This window comes from Solanum stenotomum, chromosome 8 (genome assembly GCF_019186545.1).
Source record: "Solanum stenotomum isolate F172 chromosome 8, ASM1918654v1, whole genome shotgun sequence".
Taxonomy (NCBI): Eukaryota; Viridiplantae; Streptophyta; class Magnoliopsida; order Solanales; family Solanaceae; genus Solanum; species Solanum stenotomum.
In genome coordinates, this window is record NC_064289.1 from 29423454 (window position 1) to 29443683 (window position 20230).

The window sequence follows — 20230 nt, forward strand, 5'->3', positions numbered from 1 at the left end:
AGTTCTTTTGTCTCAAAGAAAATATATTCTTGACCTACTTGCAGAAACTGGAAAGATGGCAGCCAAACCCTGCAGTGCTCCAATGGTTCCCAATATGCATCTTATGAAAGATGATGACGATCCTTTTGATACATAAGGTTAGTTGGAAAATTAAACTATTTTATTGTGACTCGTCCTGATATTGCTTTTGTAGTAAGTGTTGTTAACCAGTTCATGTCCGCGCCTACGGTCAAACATTGGGCAACTTTAGAACAGATTCAATGTTACTTGAAAGGAGCTCCTGGACTTGGCATACTGTATCGAAATCACGACCATACTCGTATTGAGTGTTTTGCAAATGTCAATTGGGCTGGATCAAAAATTGATAGAAGATCGACTATAGGTTATTGTGTCTTTATTGGAGGGAACCTGGTATCATGGAGGAGTAGGAAGAAAAATGTTGTATCTCGATCTAGTGCATAATATGAGTACAAAGCTCACTACAACAAATTCGATTATCAGGGACAAATAATTTCGTCATTTATAAATCATATTTCGTCACTAAAAATCTCGTGAGACGAAAAATAATTTGTTACTCAGTTGTCACTAAATGTGTGTCTCTAAAAGTATACAAAGACGATTTAGTGCTTCGTCGCTAAAAGTATTATATTAACTACAAAAAGAAAAATTGTCCCCAAATGCTTAAACATTTGTGACAAATTCATTTGTCGTAAAAAGTAATTTTTTATAGATAATAGCATGTTTTGTCACTAAAAAGGTTATTACTACCGACAAAATTATATCGTCACTAATTATTTTACTTCAATCAGTGACGATATCAGTTGTCTCTAAAGTTATATGCATTTCGTAGTTGAACAAAATCTAATTTCGTCACTAATGACTATATTTTATATACCAAAAATTATTTTGTTTTTAAATGTATTAATTAGGGACAATTTTATTATTATAAAAAAGGTTAATTTTCCTATTATNCCCCCCCCCCCCCCCCCCCCCCAATCTCAAATTTATTTTAAACTCCTCCCTAGGAGTTCCCAGATCATGCTTTCTTGGGGATTCAAACTCACAACCTTAAGGTTGGAAGTGAGGAGTGCTTACCATCCGATCAACTCTCTCTTGTCTCTCATTTTTAATTTATTTTCTACTTCATTCACTTCTTTCAAATATAACTTTTGTAGATATAATATATTATATGATTATTTATACACATACACAAGTGCATGAAATTTACCACTCACAATTCATTCAAATGTAGATTATATTTTAATTAAACTGTATATTTTTTAACAGATCTTTAAATATATTTAGTACGATTCTGTTATTTTTATAAATTTTAAAAATTATATAGTACAATTATAAATTTGTATAAAATTAAACTTTTGATTTTACTTAAAAAATTGAATAATCGGTTCAATTCGGTGTAAATCAATTATTTTGTAAAAAAAAAATCGATACCCATAACTATAGTACTTCATCATAATATATTTGAAATCCTAGGTTGTTCGTTTCTTTCATTTTTTAGTTTATTTTGATTTTCACATTGATGGAAAAGTTAATAGAAATTCATGAAATATTTCGCACCTTTGCAAAGTTTAAGTTTGTAAGTCGATGTTATCTCTGTATAATTGATCTACGTGCATTTGTGGAATTACTATTAAATATCTACATATTTTTAGACAGAAGCAAATAGATCGACTTAGGTTATGTAGTTTACCAATCACAAATCAATAGACACGCACAAAAATTAGCACCAAGACTTGAGAAATTATTTTTTCTATCGTCTTTATCGATGAAAGTTAATCAAATAAAAAACAAAGTGTTAAACCAACAAATATAAGTGATCTAGTGGCAAAATCGTACCCCACTCACGATACTTATAACCTGGATTGTATTTTTGAAATGATGCATTTTATAATTGTGTAGTTTAAGAAAATTCATGAATTGAACTTTTTCATTTTTACAAAATGGACCGAATTCGTTGGTTTTAATATTTTCCCTCGCCAATTAACGAAAGGACTCTGTCTATTTCTTATGAAGCACTTATATTATTCTTTTCGTAAGTATTCACTTGTAATTATGAACAATTGTAGCAAAAAAAAATTGTATTTAGCTATGAATTTTTTTCGTAGCAAATATTTGAATTATTCACTACAAATTTTAAGTCGTCGCTATTTAACACCTTACATATTTTGTGACAATTTGTTTGTTGTCACTAAATCACAGATTGTTTAGAGACAATAAAATCTTTGTCACCAATTATTTATACTATTAGTTTTGATGTTAAATCCACTATTTCAAAAAAATTCACTNAACACTATTTAACAAATGGCGCCAATTAATTTTTTGGTGGTAAACTATAGTAGACGAAACTTTGCTAAGGATTTTTTTGTTTCGTCACTAAAAGTATGTGTCTCATATATTTAAGCACGAAAAGTAAATTTTGTCACTAAAACCGAATAACTAGTGATAAATTTGATATCGTAGCTAATAATTTCATAGCTATATATCACATTTGTTGTAGTGGCTATGTCGCAGTCTACATGAGATCACGTGGATACATCATCTTTTAATAGAAATTGGGTTGAAGCATCATATACCAGCAAAACTCTGGTGTGATAATCAAGTTGCGCTCCATATTGCCTTGAATCCGGTGTATCATGAAAGAATAAACATATTGAGGTTGACTGACATTTTATTCGTAAGAAGATTCAAAAAAGCCTGATTTCCACTGGCTACGTGAAGACATGAGAGCAACTAGGTGATTTATTCACAAAGGTATTGAATGAAACTCGAATTGATTATCTTTGTAACAAGTTGGGCGTGATTAATATCTATGCTCCAACCTGAGGGGGAGTGTTACAAAATGATTGTAGACACCTTTAGGTGTAGTGAACACAGCTTAACAAATATGTAGGGATATGATAGAATCTCTAGCAGTATGTAGGGATATGATAGAATATCTTTTGATTCCTTCCTTATTTAGTTTCCTTAATTAGAGCTCATTGTATTTGTATTTATACATCTTACATAATGGAATAAGATACAAGTTATTCTCCATTCTGTTACATCCTTCAAATAAGTAAGACGATAGAATTTTAGGAGGTTAGCTATTTTGGTTTGCTCCATTTAAAATTTCCTTTTGAGGGATTAAATAGAAAGATCATGGAAAGAGTGGGCAAGTGATAAAAAGTACTGGAATAAGAAATGTGATTCATTTTTACTTGTGTTAAGGTCTGCGTACATTTCATCATAAGTTTAATAATGTACGATCAATTACAAGTTCAGGAACCAAATGTGATTCATTTTTACTTCCAATGAAGTATGAAGTTGAAATTTGGGACATATCCTTCTCTTTGGTCTTCGCATATGATACTGAAACATTTGATTGGATTAGAAAATGTATATTTGATCCTTCTCCTTCTTGTTTAGGTTGTATATTTGATCCTTCTCCTCTGTTGAATTTGTCATTGTCCTTGGCGATTTATCTGATGCTTGTGGTGTTGTTCTTCTAGTTAGTCCTTATGGCTACTTGATGTCAGACGTTCCTGTTGTAAGTTCACTCTTTTTAGCTGTAGCAGGTTTTGTGACATATTCAAATATGGAAAATCCAAGACAGTTTGGACGTGATTAAATCTCATGCTGTCGTGAAAGTTCTGTCGTCCTGCCTAGTCCACCTCCCTAAAGGTGGCACTTATCTTTTCTCTTTGGAGACTACATAGACAAGGGATACCAATTTACAGTAGTATGTTAGTTTTTCCATGAGAAGAGCCAGCAATGTTAAATGTTTTGTTTAGTAGTTACGTAATTATGCAATATGTTTAATCAACTACTATATGTTAAGCTCATTGCTTTTAACATATTTATAAGTATAAATGGCCCTAGATTGGCCACACATGAAACTTGTGTACGATGGCAAATTCCTTTTTATCAGATGTTACTTTTCTGTATCAACAAAACCGAGATTCCTTTTTTGATCTTGTAAAGCTACTGCTATATTCAAGTTAATCTAGCTCACATGAATTGTATTGGTTAGAAAGACTTCTGTTATCACCTGACAGCCATGTTTCAGTAGCGGACCTAGCTATAACTTTGCACAAGCGGATTCAAATAATACCATAGTAGACAAAAATAGAGGCAGGCAGCATCAGACATAGCAAGCCAGAATTTCTAGCAGCTCTGTTTTTCTTCTTTCTTATCACTCCCTCACGATGCAATCATCATCTCTAAATCACCTTCGTTATTTTTTTACAATGGACAATTTTTCCATATTAATATTTTGAAATTTATCTATTTTTTACTCTATCTAAACTTTCACATCTCATTTCGACTTCTTGGAGATGTTGGCGCATTCACTGATGATCCATCATATTTAATAAACACAAATACATGTTTAAATAAAATCTATTGGGTTCGACTACATTTGCATATATAAACATTCTTTTCCTTAATAAATGAAAATAGAAAAGAGTTGAATGAATGAATAGTAAAACATGGATGATCAAGATTATTTATTAGTATGTACTTGCATCTTCAATATGTAACCTGCAGGCTTCTTTCTCTTAAGCTTAATCATATGGCTTAAAACTTTAGCATAACGACTAACCATTTCCTTGAATTTAACACCATTATTCTCTGCCTGTTTTACAACTATTTGAACTTGTCTTTCTTCTTCTGTAAAATGGTGTCCCAAAGAAGTCCTTCTACCTTCAATCAATTGCTTTAAACTCTTCTTCTCATCTGAATTATTCATCAATTCTTCATCATGATACTCCACACTTTCAACCACAACGTCTTCTTCTTTCGCTGTTTTTCTTGTTCTTTTTGACATACTAATATCATAACGAAGTTTTCTTGGAAAATTACATTCATTTTCCATTACTCTAATTTTGTTTGTTTTTAAGGTGCTTATTCTTCGTGCTCATATGATTAAATAATTATAGACTAATTTACTATTCAAGGTTTGCTTAAGGGGTAGTTTTGGACTCCTAGGTAAAATGTCAGTTTTCTTTGGCAGGTTTTATTTATTTGTTCTAATAAGAGTTATAGTTATACACTAATGATGGTGTAAACATCACTATTAGTATGGTCATCTTTACCTGTTATAAATGATATTAACAACAATATACGTAGAGTAATCTCACAAAGTGGGATTTGAGGAGGGTATAATGTATACAAGCCTTACCATTACTTTAGAGTTAGAGAGACTGTTTATGATAGACCATCGGCGGCTCAAGAAAAAGAAGTACTACAAAGCACTATAGAGAAAGAAAGTAATTGAAATGAGTCAAATATTATAGATAACGTAATTTGACAAATTATTCTAAACAATAGTCATTATAGATGAAACGATAATCGAAGCATAAAAGAAACCACATAAAAAATGAACTCAAATGGCAAACAACTACAAGAGTACTAATACTATGAGTAATAGTACCCCTAATAGTAGAAAAGAATATGTCAGATAACGTAAAACTATCTAACAAACATCCTACCCTAAGCGGTTTTGAGATATCAAATTTCACATTTTAATTACCTATAAATATACTTTAATTAGCTTAATAGTGTAAAAATATATATTTTATACTGTTGATATATTACTTTAAGTAGGTAACGCTTTAAGTGCAAAGTTATAATCATCAACAGTGAAGAGGAAATCTGTGAAACTTACGACTGTATTTTTGGCCAACCTTCATTTTCTTCAATTATTGCACATTGAAATTCATTTTAATTCATTTTCACGTCTTCTTTTTAATTTTTGTTTATTAGGGATAATTCCTATTGCTTTCACCACAAATTAGGTCACTTTTTTTTGCTTTCCTAAAATCAAGTTTTGATAATAAAATTAACTCACATTAGTATTTATATTAAATCAATAAATGCATGGGTATGTGTTCGTACATAACTTTCAATATTTAACTATGATTAATTTGTTGGGATCTATATTATTAACCATATGTTTAGATATAGTATCTATTATAGAATAATTATTTATTCAGTTTTAATAAAAAATTTAATAGATCATATAATCGTTTATGGTGTCTGTTTACTTATATAGTAGATGGTTTAGTGTATAAAAGTTTTATCCAAGGATTAAATCATTGGTTCTTACAAGTATAAAGTTTTTTTTTTCACAATCTAATTAAGATGGAAATTGGACATGTCATCGGTACGATTGTAGCACAAGATTATGTATAATTTATCTTGATTATGGGAACGATATAGTTCCAACTTCATGTGCTAGTGCATTTTATATGTATTGAACGTGACCGAGTAGAGATAACCGCTTTAGACTGACTTACAAAAGCATATTCTCTAAACTATTAAATGTACTTGTATTCTTAATCCTGATATAAATATCATGATTTGTATATATTAATTATTTGATTTATTAAAAAGTGAGATTCTGACGTGGGTCAATATGCCTGGTAGATTTGATGATGATAATATATATTGGTGAAATAATAAGTTAGTTGATGGAATTCATGTCTCGATATAGAGATTGATGATATGCCTTTTCGAGAAGCTTATAAGTTTTCATCGTGTTAAACCTTGCAAGTGAATTTTTGAATCCAACACATAAAATAAGTTAAGCAATGCTCTAAAGGAAATTAATCATTGAATTAAATTCATCAGTAATTTAATTTAGTGATTAATATATATATGTAATCTTAACATGGAGAATTTACATAAATGTTTATGATTTGTATATATTAATTATTGTTTTGATTTATTAGAATGTGAGATTCTCATATGGATCAATATGTCTGGTAGGTTTGATGATGATAATATATATTGGTGAAATAATAAATTAGTTGATGAAATTCATGTCTCGATAGAGATTGATAATATGTCTTTTTGAGAAGCTTATAAGTTTTCATTGTGTCAAACCTTGCAAGTGGATTTTTGAATCCAAGACATGAAATAAGTTAAGCAGTGCTCTAAAAGAAATTAATTATTGAATTAAATTCGTCAGTAATTTAATTTATTTGTAATGATCCGGTTGGTTAGTTTTAGAAATTTTTGTGAATTTACCATTTTATCCCTCCCGATATCAACCCCGAGTCTTTTATAATTGAGTTTTGAAAGTTAGTTTCAAACTTTGAGTTTAAAGTTCAAAGTTTTGTAAGTTTTGAGTTTGAAAGGTTAATATTATTAAGAAAGTGATTTTCATTGTCTTTTAGAGTTTTGAGGGTCGGAATAGAATTTCGTCGATTTCATCAGTCCCAGATTGTGCAATCTGGATTGTGAGAGTTGTGGGCTTCAAATCAGTCCTTTTGAAGATCTGAGGTCCTAAGCTGTGAAATTATGAAAATTTAGCCTTTGGGTTGACTTTGGTTAACATTTGGGGTTCGAATGCTCAGATCAAAATTTTGATAGTTCTATTGAATTTGGGGGATGATTTTAGGCCCAAGTGAGGTCTTGGTTGATTTTTGATAGGTCCCGAGCTTGTTTTAGTCATTTAAGTATTGTGTTAGCTTCTTGTGATTTTCACGGATGTCGGGTCAAAGAGACAATGTACTCGTATTTTGACAGTTCTATTGAGTGATGAACGCCGAGTATAATTGATTTGCATATATAGTTTGTATGTACGAGGTTCTAAACGAATTCAAAGGGTCCTTACGATTATTTTGAGTTTGGTTATTTTTTATGGTTTCTGGTTCAGGTGTATGACCATTTTGGTCATCGCGAGACTCCCTTATCACGATCGCGTAACATCAATTTGAGGTGCATCGTAATCCTGTGGGTCTTGTTGCGATCGCGATGGTCAACTTAAATGAGTTGACTGTCTTACTCATCGCGATCGCGTGGCTCTAGGTCGCGATCGCAATGAGCATTTGAGACATGGGCAGAATATTTTTGAAACATCAGGGTTTCAATCCCTGTAATGACCCGATCGGTCATTTTTTAAAAGTTCCATGAATTTACCATTTGCGCCTCTCAATAGCGACCCCGAGTCTTTATGAGTTTTGAAAGTTGGTTTCAAACTTTGAGTTTAAAGTTGAGAATTCAGTAAGTTTTGAGTTTGAAAGGCTAAAGTGTTAAGAAAGTGGTTTCCGGTGTCTTTTGAAATTTCGAGTGTCGAAATGGAATTCAATCAATTTCGTTAGTCCTGGAATGTGGAATTTGATTTGTTAGAGTTGTCGGTTTCAGGTTTAGAGTCTTTTTGAGGATTTGAGGTTCTAAATTCTGAATTGTGGAAATTTTGCCTTTGGTTGACTTTGGACAATATTATGAGGTTCGGATGCTCGAATCGAAATTTCGAGAGTTCGGTTAGATTTAGGGGATGATTTTAGGCCTATTTGAGGTCTTCGTTGATTTTAAATATGTTTCGAGCTTGTTTTAGCCTTTTTAGGCGTTGAGTTAGTTTCTTGTAATTTTCAAAGATGTCGGGTCAAGGAGACATCAGATTTGTATTTCGACGATTCCATTGAGACTGGAACGTCGAGCATAATTGATTTGCATATGTGGTTTGTGTGTACGGGATTCCGAATGAATCTCGAGGGTCCTTTTGATGTTTTGGGAGATTGCTGATTTTACTGATGTTTGCGTTTTGGTGCGCCTCGCGGTCGCGAGAGACATCTCACTTTTGCGAGCCTCACGTTAGCGAGGTTCGGTTGAGTTTTGCGAAAGGGTTAACTCTTGTTAACCTACGCGTTTGCGAAGGACCTCTGCTTTCACAACCTTTGTGTTAGTAAAGGTCTGGTTTACGATTGCGATGGCCCCAAATTTTGTGGGGTTCGCTTAAGTGAACCTATGGTCTCAAAAGCGACATCAGAGGGGGGTTTTGACCTGCTATTTTTGGGGTTTAAGCCTCATTTTTCATTTTTGAGCTTGAAGGAATTTCTTGTGCAAAATCATTTGGGTAAGCTTTTATGACCCTATAACTTCATTTCTCTTTGATTATTCATGGATTTGAACGTCAAAATTTAAGATTTTGATTGGTAAATGACATTGTTTTTCAAGAACTCATGTTCTAAACTAAAATGCAATGAGTTCCTAAATTCTTGAGTATCATTTTAAAATATTAAATTTCAAATTCAAACCTTTTTTTGGAATTGGGTTTTGAGTTGTTTGACATATTTTAAAAAGAAATTGAGATGGATATTGTTGTTTCCGGAAATTCATTGTGAATACTTGATTGTTATAGATTGTGTGACTTTGGACATTAATCAGAAGGGGAAGACTCAACTCTTGGAGTGATTAACTTATTGATTTAAGGTAAGTGATCTCCTAAATCTTGTATTCTAGTAGAATTTGTGTATCCTTCGTTGTTTGTGTGGTGAGAGTAATGGAGATGAGGGGAAGGGTTAATTGTCCACTTGATAATTTTTAATGGATTAAAAGGGGTTGAAATGAAATGGCTAAGTGATGATCATGATGATGTGAATTTCCTTGTTGTAACTCTTATTAATTGATTGATGAAATGCTTGATAGCATGAATGTGGACTTGAGTTGCATGTATTGTTGTCTCTTCCATGTGGTGTGATATTGTTTATGTGAATTGATTGTTGAACACAGACATATGATGGTTATGATGCCAAGGTCATTTCCAGCAAGTGTTTATGATGTTGAGGTCATTACTGACTAGTGCTATTATGCTGAGGTCTTTTTCGACAAGTGTGTGTGATATTGAGGTAATTGTCGTCTAGTGTATTGATATAAAGCCAATGGAAAATGATTCCGTCTAGTGAATTGATATAAATCCAATGGGAAATGGCGCCGACTAGTGATTTTATATTAAGACGATGGGAAATGGTTCCTACAAGAGATTGCTTATTGTGATTTGATGCATTTTGATGCTTATGTGTGACTTACTTGTTAATTGTGATTGCTACAATTATTTCGTGTGAATAATCTACTTGATTCGTATTGGTTGTTGTATTATGACTATTGGACTGTGAATGTTGAGCCTAGTGGGCCGTGTATTGTAGAAATGTTAGGTTGGGTTAATTTTTGTGCCTGTTGTAGTTTGAGGAGGTTCGGTTGGACTGAAAAGGGTATTCAATTTCTAGCTAGATGTCTTGTTTATGGGGTTGCCTTTCGGGTACCGTGTTGTTGGTACTCACTTGCTTCTATACTTGTGTAGGTCCTGAGTTTGGGTTAGCGTGATTACTCCCGACGGACCCTCTTTTTCCTTTTCTTTATGCTTTGTTCTATTTAAGAAACAACCCAGGCTTGTAATTATTTCAATTCCGCACTTTTGTATTAGAGGCTTGTACACGTGACAATCAGGTTTTAGAGTCTTAATAGAATGACTAAGTTTTCTGCTTTATCTTGTTCTTATTTTATTTCTTTCCACATTTCTTTCATTTTCGTTGGGCTAAGACTGACTTGTCTTGGTTGGAATATACAAGTGTCATTACGTCCATTTTAGTAACACTTAATTTAGGCTATCTGTTTGATTTTTTTATATTTTCTTGTATGTTTACCATCCAAAAATAATTAGTTAGTAACATTTTTATATTAATTAAAGAATAAGAACACGACAATAACAAATCCAGTCTCACACAATTTTAACTAAGAGAATTAAAGAAAAAAAAGAAACAAAAATAGTTAATCAAATTGTCATCTTAAACACACAACACAGATCGCATTTGTATACACACGTCACTAACATCTATATTCTTGACAGACAGACACATCTTGACACAATTTCAATTACACATAGAGTATTGAGCAGTGAACACTTAATTTTTTCATTGCAATTCAATTACCTTACGACAAATACAGTCACACACTATTCTAACTGAAATATATAGTTGAAATTTCCTGCGCAAATTAAATTTGGAGAGAACCATTAGATACCAAACATAGATGATATATTCAAACACAATTCCGCACTTTTAGTCGAATAAATAAAGATCGACAATACTTTCAAATATGCATTCACCATCTTGAAAAATAATAGTCTTACTCGGATAATTTCTTCATTGGATGCCTATAATGGAAGTTAATCAAACAAAGTCCGACAAAACTGAAAAATAGATGCTCTGAGCCTCTGACACACTTGTTGGTGAAGGTCGTTTACAACACCAACCGCTCGTTGCTCTGTTCACTTTTTCAACTGTATCTTATAATATAATTTACAAAAACGTCATAAATTTTCTTCATTTAATATCAGAAAATGAGAGGTTTTTGAATCTGAAACTTAATTATGCAGTCATTCACTGATCTAAATGTCTAATTATAATGAATTTAGAATAGTTTCAATGCAAAGAATGACGGTTTCTGTAACAATGAAAACTCAATGTAGAAACCGTTTTTCCCTTAACAATGAATACACGCGACATAAATTATAGTAGTTGGAATATGATAGGTCGGGACATTTCATCTTTGATGCCCTTTTAATTTAAATAAGAAATAAATGTGAACAGTTACAGTTTACACAATGGCTAGTTAAGAAAGTGGCCTGCGATTTTTCTTATGCACAAAAAATAGGAAAAAATTATCAAAGAAAATAGATAAATACCTTTTATGAGAGGTGACACATTAGCTTTTACATATCCTCCTATATATATATAAAAGGTTACTATTACTTTCTCATCTCCTCTTTTTGTAAGGTTTAGGTCGATCCGATTTTCATGCAAACCCTAACCTTTTATGTCTGAATCTATGATTGGAGCGGCCGTTGGCCAGTCGGCGGTGATGGTTGGTCGTCAACCGATCCCACTTACTTCTGATATACAATTCCCTTCTCTCCTTTCTAATCCTAATAAATTGTTGGGTTTAGCAAGGTGTGAATAAGAAATAAAAAGAGAAAAATGGAAAAAGGAAGAACCAATGAAAGTGGGGAAACCAATTTTGGAGGGAAAATTAAAAGTCATTGCAAAGTGCAAATGAAAAGTCATTTTTACCATATTGGTAAAAGAAAGGAAATTATTGTCCTTATATTGGGAAACGCTTCCTTAAGTTCTGAAAGGGTTAAGAAGAAGGTGCCCTCTCGCGCCGTCGTCGCTTGCTCGGCTTTAGATTTGGATTTGGCAAATAATAGAAGAAAGGAAATTGTTATCCTTATATTGGGAAACACTTCCTTTAGTTCTTAAAGGGTTAAGAAGAAGATGCCCCTCACGCCGTCGTCGTCGCTCGCTTGGCCTCGGCTTCAGATTTGGATTTGGCAAATGATGTGATTGATTAATAATATTTTTGGACAAAATTTATTTAATCAATCTTGTTAATTCATTTCATTTTGTTAATTCATTTCTTTTCTCTTATAAATTAATTCAAAATGTTAGTTAAATAACAGAATTAATTTGGCGCAACGAAATTTATTTGAAATTCATGTGCAACGGTAATAACGTTCTGAAGGGAGAGATGTTTTTTCCCTTTTTCAACACTGAAATTTTTTTCTCTCTGCATACATTTCCTTACATAAACAAAATTGTCGATCGACTGAGTCTCTGTGTGCTCTTGTTGTTGTTCTTGCATTCATTGAAGTTATTGAAATTTGAGGTACCGCTACTTCTCTAACAGGTTAATCCGTTTTATCTTGGGAGGAATTAATCTGCAACCTCGGGTACAGTGAGGGGATTAAATTTCTTAAGGAAACACAGTAGTTTATGTGGACTCAGATTAAAAGCATTCTGTCTATTTCATCTTTTTCCTGTTTCTGTATTTTTGACTAACCTGAATATAGGAGATAACAATTACCATGCATAATTTGCTTAGCGAAGAAAAGATGAAATCCAATAAAGGCAACTATGCATCTCTTCTGAAACCTCTGCATATGAACTCTCTGAAAAATGATAAGGCCCAGGTGGGCTCCCCGATATTCCTACTTTCAAGAATGGTGTTACAAGTGTGACATAGACGGAGGATGAAGTTAAGAGGATGAATGCATTGGAAAACCTTCAATATGCAGTGATAGGAAAGTTCTCTTTTGGCTGGCCACAATTGGAGGAATTAAGGAAGATGATACGTGCTCAATGTCATATTAAAGGAGACTTCCAGATCGGTTTATTGAGAAACAAGCATGTATTAATAAGGTTGGAACTATTTGAAGATTTTGTGAATATGATGGCTAAACCCTCGTATTACATCACTTATGAGACCTCTAATATATGATGAAAAATTCAAAGTTACTGAAGAAACCATTCAAGCTATGACATGGATTTCTTTTCCTGACCTGTGGCCTACATTTTTTGGGAAGGAATCTCTATTTTCACTAGCGACAACTATAGGGAAACGGGAAACCAAGTCACAGCTACCTAACCTGGTGGAATTGGAAGTTGCTGATCCTATTAAGAATACGTCCAGAGTGGAGAAGATTAGAGTAGTATATGATATGCTACCTAAATATTGCAAGAAGTGCAGATTACACGGGCATAATGAGGAAGAGTGTAGAATTCTACACCCAGAATTGAAAAAGAAGGAACCAACAGAGGATGAAAAGGGGAATGACAATGAGGTATTTAAACAACAACATCAGAGAGTTCAAGGAAAAGTTTATAAGCAGTGGGTCCCTACTACGTTTTCTCAAAGGGATACCAATATCGCAGCTGATGATAGTGGAAGAAAAATAGAGAAAGAAAAGTTTACTACTAGTAACCCTTTTAATGCTCTTACAGAAGAAAATACTGATATTGATGCTGAAGCAGAGCAGAGAATAATTACAGATAAAGGAGTACAGGAGTGCACTAAAGGATGGGTGTGTAATTTTTTCTATAAGGTAAAGGACAGACATGATCAGGGAACTAGCAGGCAAACAATCACAGAGATGCAGTGCAGAGATGAACAAAAAAGTCATTCACAAACATATACTACATGGGAGTTGTCGATCATTACAAGTTGCAATATAAACTAGGACATAGAAGAGCATACATTAATGGATAAAGATAGGCTGGAAGATGAAAACATGAATATTGTAGCATATGCCAATCTGCAGAATAGAACAAAAGAGGTTAATGTTAGGCCTAATGGTGATTATCAATCAATTGTAAAATGGACAAAGGAGGAGACATCAGCTACCAGTCAGGGAGACATATTTCCCAGCCCTTTACAGATTGAATGTGTTGATGGGACCCAGATATCTGAACAAGAAGAATTGTTAGCCCTTGCATATTGTGAGCAAGCCAATGAGGCACTTGGAAATCAACAGAGAGCACTTTCAACACCTACAGATACAAGGTTAATTCCTTTTGTTGACACACATCAAAGTTTTCCCATGCAAATGTTTCATGAATTGGTATCTCATCAAGGGGTAAACAAGGAGAATCAAATGAAGGTTGCACAACAGGAGACGGCAAAGGTGGAGGAACAGGATGAATGTGATGACCAAAATAACCTCATTGAGGTGTGTATAGAAGCAGGACTATCAACACAAGAGATAACAAAGAAGAGAAAGATTAAACCTCAAGGACCTATTAGGGTCAACCCGGTGAGGACTGTAAGAACAAATCTAAAATGATGTACAAAGCTTTGATATGGACTATTAGATCTGTGAGGACTCATCATTCATTCCACATAGTACAAATGTTGCATAGACACCATAAATTTGATGTGGTGGCTCTTATGGAACCTTTTCAAGATATAAGGCATATTCAATCATATAAAAGAAGGTTGAGCATGTCATATGCAAATTATAATGTAAATGGGAAGATATGGATATTTGTACAAGAGAATATTCAGTGGAGGTAATATCTGACTCAGAACAATAACTGACTGTGAAATTACTATTTGATAGTGGCCATCAAATGATCAATACCTTGGTATATGCAAAATGTAGTTCCTATGAAAGACTACAATTGTGGAATGCGATCTACTCTATTGATCAGAGTATTGTATATCCATGGTTGGTAGGAGGTGATTTTAATGTAATTTTGTCTCCAGAAGAGAAAATAGGTGGTCTGCCAGTTTATCCTTCTGAAGTGGAAGACTTTGCTTTCTGCACAAAATTCTTGTGAATTGGTTGATATAAGATTAAATGGAAGTCCATTCACATGGTGGAATGGTAGGGCTGATGAGGAGTGTATCTTCAAAAGATTGGACAGAATCTTTGTAAACAATCTATTTTTGGGAGAAATGGGGAAGGTAAAATTAGATATTCTTGCTAGGTCTGGATCTGATCATGCTCCAATGTTATTAACTTGTGGTGGACAAGTTCCACATCTTTATAAACCTTTCAGATTTCTTAAATTTTGGACTGAGAAAGAAGAGTTTAAAGAGGTGGTGCAGCAGAATTGGGTTGCTGATGGAGCCTCAGATGTTTTTGTAAACTTGAAGTTGAAGATGAAGAGAACTAGGCAAGCTTTGAGAAAGTGGAGCAGAGAGTGTTATGGTGATATTTTCCAACAACTTATCATCAGGGAAGATATTGTCAGAGTTAAGGAACAATTGTTTGAGCAAACACCTTCTACTGTCAACAGAGAGGTACTTAGTAGAGCTCAAGCTGAGTATAATAAGTATCTACACTTTGAGGAAGAGTTTTGGAGACAGAAATTAGTTATTCAGTGGTTCACAGAAGGGGATAGAAATACTAAATTTTTCCATAATCTAGTAAAAGGCAGAAGGAAGAGACTCCACATTGATAAAATTTAGAAAGCTGATGGTACATGGGCTGAGGGTAAGGAAGTGGAGACAGAAGCCAACAAATTTTATCATGAGCAATTTACAGGAGGGTCAGATGATATAGATATGACTTAATTGATTTAGTTCCTGGGATGGTATCTGAAGAACATAATGTGCAATTGAACAGGTCTCTTTCATTAGATGAAGTCAGAAGGGTAGTTTTTGAGTTGAATGGAGACAGTGCTAGTGGTCCTGATGGATTTACAGGTCATTTTTATCAGTTTTGCTGGGATATTGTTAGTTATGATGTATTTGCTGTAATACAAGCCTTTTTTAGTGGTATGACTTTACCAAAATCTATTACTCACACTAATCTGATCTTAATCCCTAAAAGAGAAAAGATGGTCTCTTTTTCTGATTTAAGACCTATCAATCTGAGTAACTTCTTAAATAAGATCATAACTAGACTCATTCATGACAGGTTAGAGGGACTGCTGCCTAAGCTTATCTCAAATAACCAATCTGGATTTGTTAAAGGAAGGAGCATTACTAAAAATGTTTTACTTGCACAAGAAATCATAGTAGACACCAGAAAGAGGAGTAATACTGCTAATGTAGTGTTTAAGCTAGACATGGAGAAAGCTTATGATAGAGTGGACTGGGGATTTATGATGAAAGTTCTTGCCAAGATGGGATTCAATAATGTATTCTCAGATAAGATTTGGAGACTAGTTGCTAATAATTGGTACTCTGTATTGATTAATGGGCAAGCATCCAGATTCTTCCATTCTACTAGAGGGGTCAAACAAGGGGACCCACTATCCCCTTCATTATTTATATTAGCTGCTGAGGTTCTCTCAAGGGCATTGAATAACCTACACTCTTGTCCTCAGTATAAGAGCTTTGGATTACCTAAGTGGAGTGAAAACATTTCTCACTTGGCTTATGCTGATGATACCATAATTTTTGCTAATGCTGACAATTTCTCTATAAATTTGTTAATGAATACTTTGCAGGAATATGAAAGGCAATCGGGGCAAAAGATCAATAGAGACGAAAGTGCTTTTTTTGTGCATAATATGGCGGCTCATAGAGATATTCAACTGATAGAGGAATGCTCTGGATTTCCTAGAGGGAAGTTTCCCTTAACATACCTAGGATGTCCAATTGGTCATGCTAAGAAAAGGAAAACTCACTTTGCTGACCTGATGAAGAAAGTGCTGAATAAACTACAAGTTTGGAAAGGAAAATTGCTCTCTTTTGGAGGAAAGGTTGTTCTAATTAGTAATGTGTTGCAAAGTGTCCCTATATATCAACTATCTGCTATCATACCTCCTAACTGTGTGATTCATGACCTACACAAATTATTTGCAAGATTCATGTGGAGTTTTAAAGAAGGTTGCAAAAACAAGCATTGGGTTTCTTGGACTGACATTTGTCAACCTAAAATGGAAGGAGGATTAGGCTTCAGGTCATTATTTGATGTATCAAGAGCTTTGTTTGCGAAGCTTTGGTGGAATTTTAGGACCAAACACTCTATGTGGTCACACTTCATGTGGAACAAATACTGTAAAAAGTGTATACCTCAAATAGTGGAGTGGAAGGGAGGCTCTTAGACTTGGAAACATATGTTACAGGCTAGGGATTCCATAGATCAAGAAATTTGGTGGCAGCCTAACAATGGATCTTCTAGTATTATGTATGATAACTGGTCTCAAATTGGAGCATTACATTACTATTTTCCAGTATCATTTTCTTCTAATATGTTACAAGAAGACATTAGTAAATTGATGGTACATGGCAAGTGGAATGAGGAGTTGATAAGACGTACCTTCCCTAAAGAAGTAGCAAACCACATTATTAAGGAAATTTATATTGTTCAACAGTGTGAGGAGACGGATAAACCTTACTGGATGCCCAATCACACAGGTAAGTTTTCTATCAGATCAGCCAAGGAAATTTTAAGGACTCCTGAGGTATATCAGGAAGAATTTAGAAAAGTATGGAAAAAAGGGGTTCCTTTAAAATCTCTTTCTTCTTCTGGAGATTGGTCAAACAAAGAATTCCTATTGGGAACTTTTGGTCAAGATGAGGATAGAAGAGGTGGGTGTATTGTTGTTGTTGTGACCTTAATATGGATGAAACATGGGAACATCTATTCGTTGCTTGTCATAAAGCTCAATTTTTGTGGAACGTGGTTGGAAGAGCTGCTGGAATTGAGGGGCCTTTTTTGCAACTGAAGGACACCATTTTTAAATGGTGGAATGCAAACTGTAGTGCTAAACTGAGACCATTATTCAATGCTATCCCTGGTTTTATTCTATGGGAGATCTGGAAAGGGAGAAACACAGAGAAGCATGGAGGTAAAATATCTAGGTACAGTATGTTGGCAGAAATTACTAGAAATATTCACAATCTTGCTATGGTTAGGTATCCTTGGTTAAGGAACATACCTAAAGATTGGTCTATGATGGTGAAATTCTTTGAGAATTACAGATCTGTTCTAGCTACTAAGGTGCTATTTTGGGTACCTCCTAACATGGGGGTGTACAAATGCAATACATATTGTGCATCAAAAGGTAATCCAGGACCTAGTGCTGGAGGTTTCTGTATCAGAAATTGGAATGGAGAATTCATATATGCAGCATCACAAGAGTTGGATTTCAAAACAAGTCTGGAAGCAGAAGTCATTATTTTTGAAAGAGGATTACAATTTTGTATGTCAAACAATCTATTACTTGTTATATTGGAGACTGATTCACTAATTGTGTCGAAAATATTGGATGGCATTTGGGAAACTCCATGGAGTATTAGCTTGCTGATTAAGTAGATCCAATGGTTGAGGAGGGATGGACAAGTGGAGGTGTCTCACGTGTTCGGGGAAGGGAACAAAGTTGTGAACTATTTTGCTAATTTTATTTTTTCATGTGCAGGTAGAGATTTTAAAGTTTTTAACACATATATGGATGTACCTAAGTAAGGGAAGGCACTCATTCAACTAGATGCAAATAAAGTTCCAAATATAAGAACTTCCTACTGTCAGAATCCCTCATTTGCAATATAATGAGTTCATGTTACTTCAATGCCAACGACAAGGAGATAATGAAGAAGGAGCAAGATGTACCTCATCTGAAGAACATGGGCCTAAATCGGAGCTCTTTAGACAGTGGTATTAGCTCCTTGTGAGCTCAATCTGTCAAAGGGCAAGGATTTAGGGACATGGACTCGGAGAGATAAGATTACATAGGTGTAAACAAGAAATGAGCAACACAAATCGTCAAGAACAAGAATAAAGCACTCTCTAATTTCAGGGCAAGATCATCAATACCAAGAGATACAAGAAAGGTTCACAATAGTCACAAAAAGGCAGAGATTATAGAACTCACCTTCAAATGAAAGCATCAGACTTGAGCTACATCATGTTGAAGACGTCTTCATCGGACAAGATTACATGGCGTTTGTGACAATTTGGAGCGTCCAAGATTTAACCTATCCAAGCTAGATGTACCTCAGCTTCTCGATCTTTCGTTAATGGAAGTTGGTCCCTTAAGATTTGTCCAGATTCATGAACAACAATGATTATAGCAAGAAAGAGGAAGAAGAGCTACTCCCAGTCACTTTCCCCTTTTACCGTGCTCTCTATATTTGTCTTTCCTAATTTTACTTTGCTTTGTGTATTAGATTAGGTCACCTTTGGGCCTAAAACTTTTGTAGGAAAAAAAAAAAGTGCTAATAGAATAAAAAGTATCTAACTTAATAATTATATTAAGAGAAAATGATCTAACCCCTCTCCCCCCAATCTTGAAATCTCAACTACACACTCTAACTTCATGGGTGTCCTATTAGCCCCTGAACATTTTAAAAGTGAAATTTTAATCCCTTAAAAAATCATATCCAAATTTATGTTAAGTACTGAGATACACTCGTCTGCCACATCATATAATATTATTTTTTTTGTAAAAAAGTTATTATTCTTTGTTTTTATTTTATATTTTTCTTTCTCTTTTTTCTCTTTTGTTTTTAATCCACTTTTGACTTTTCTTTGACACCAAACTTTTTCTCCATTAATATGAAACGTAAAAGCACGTTACCTTCTTCTTGCTTTCTTCTTACATTACCTTCTTCTTTATATTCTTTCTTTATTTTTTATTTTATTTTCTTTTCATAATTTTAGAATTTTCATTCAAGTAATAATGATAATATCTTTGAATCGAATTTGAGTTTGCCAACCGAAGAATTAGATGATAGCATTGATAAGTTTGTGTGGTCAATTAATTTTCGAAAAGTGGGTGGCATATTGGAGTTGGATATGATGGCAAATTCAAAGTGAATTTGTGATTTGAAGTATAAAAAATTGGTTTTGCTATTTTTAATCTCGTTGTCATGGTCACTGTCTACGAAAAGTATTTTTTAGTGTTTTAGAAATTAATCTATCCGTCTCACTTTTAAATATTTCTTAATTTATTATTACTCAAAATTCAATAACAACACGTACTATGATAGATCTAAAAAAAAAGGTGAAAATAGCGACATGGCAACAATAAATTTAGTATGTGAGAATGAAAAATTGAAGTTATGATTAAAAGAAGGAGAGTCGATTTCTTTTGGAAAAAGAGAGAGGAAAATGATACGATTAGTGATAGCTAAATAATGAAATAAGTTTATGGCATTTTTCGGATAAGTGTTGAGGAGAAAAAGAAAGAAGACAACAAAAATATTAAAAAGAAAA

At 33.7% G+C, this 20230-nt stretch overlaps 1 protein-coding gene and 1 long non-coding RNA gene across 2 annotated transcripts; both read right to left on the reverse strand.

Moving 5' to 3' along the window:
• Window positions 1–4501: 4501 nt before the first annotated feature.
• On the reverse strand, window positions 4502–4873 carry LOC125873691 (uncharacterized). The gene has a single exon (XM_049554566.1). It carries the CDS (start codon window positions 4871–4873, stop codon window positions 4502–4504), a length of 372 nt encoding a protein of 123 aa, XP_049410523.1.
• An 8816-nt stretch (window positions 4874–13689) lies between these two features.
• On the reverse strand, window positions 13690–19166 carry LOC125874511 (uncharacterized). The gene is made up of 3 exons (XR_007447274.1): window positions 18888–19166; window positions 13963–14108; window positions 13690–13873 (listed from the first exon to the last, which is right to left on the reverse strand). It is a non-coding gene; the product is annotated as an uncharacterized LOC125874511 (long non-coding RNA).
• Window positions 19167–20230: the final 1064 nt, after the last annotated feature.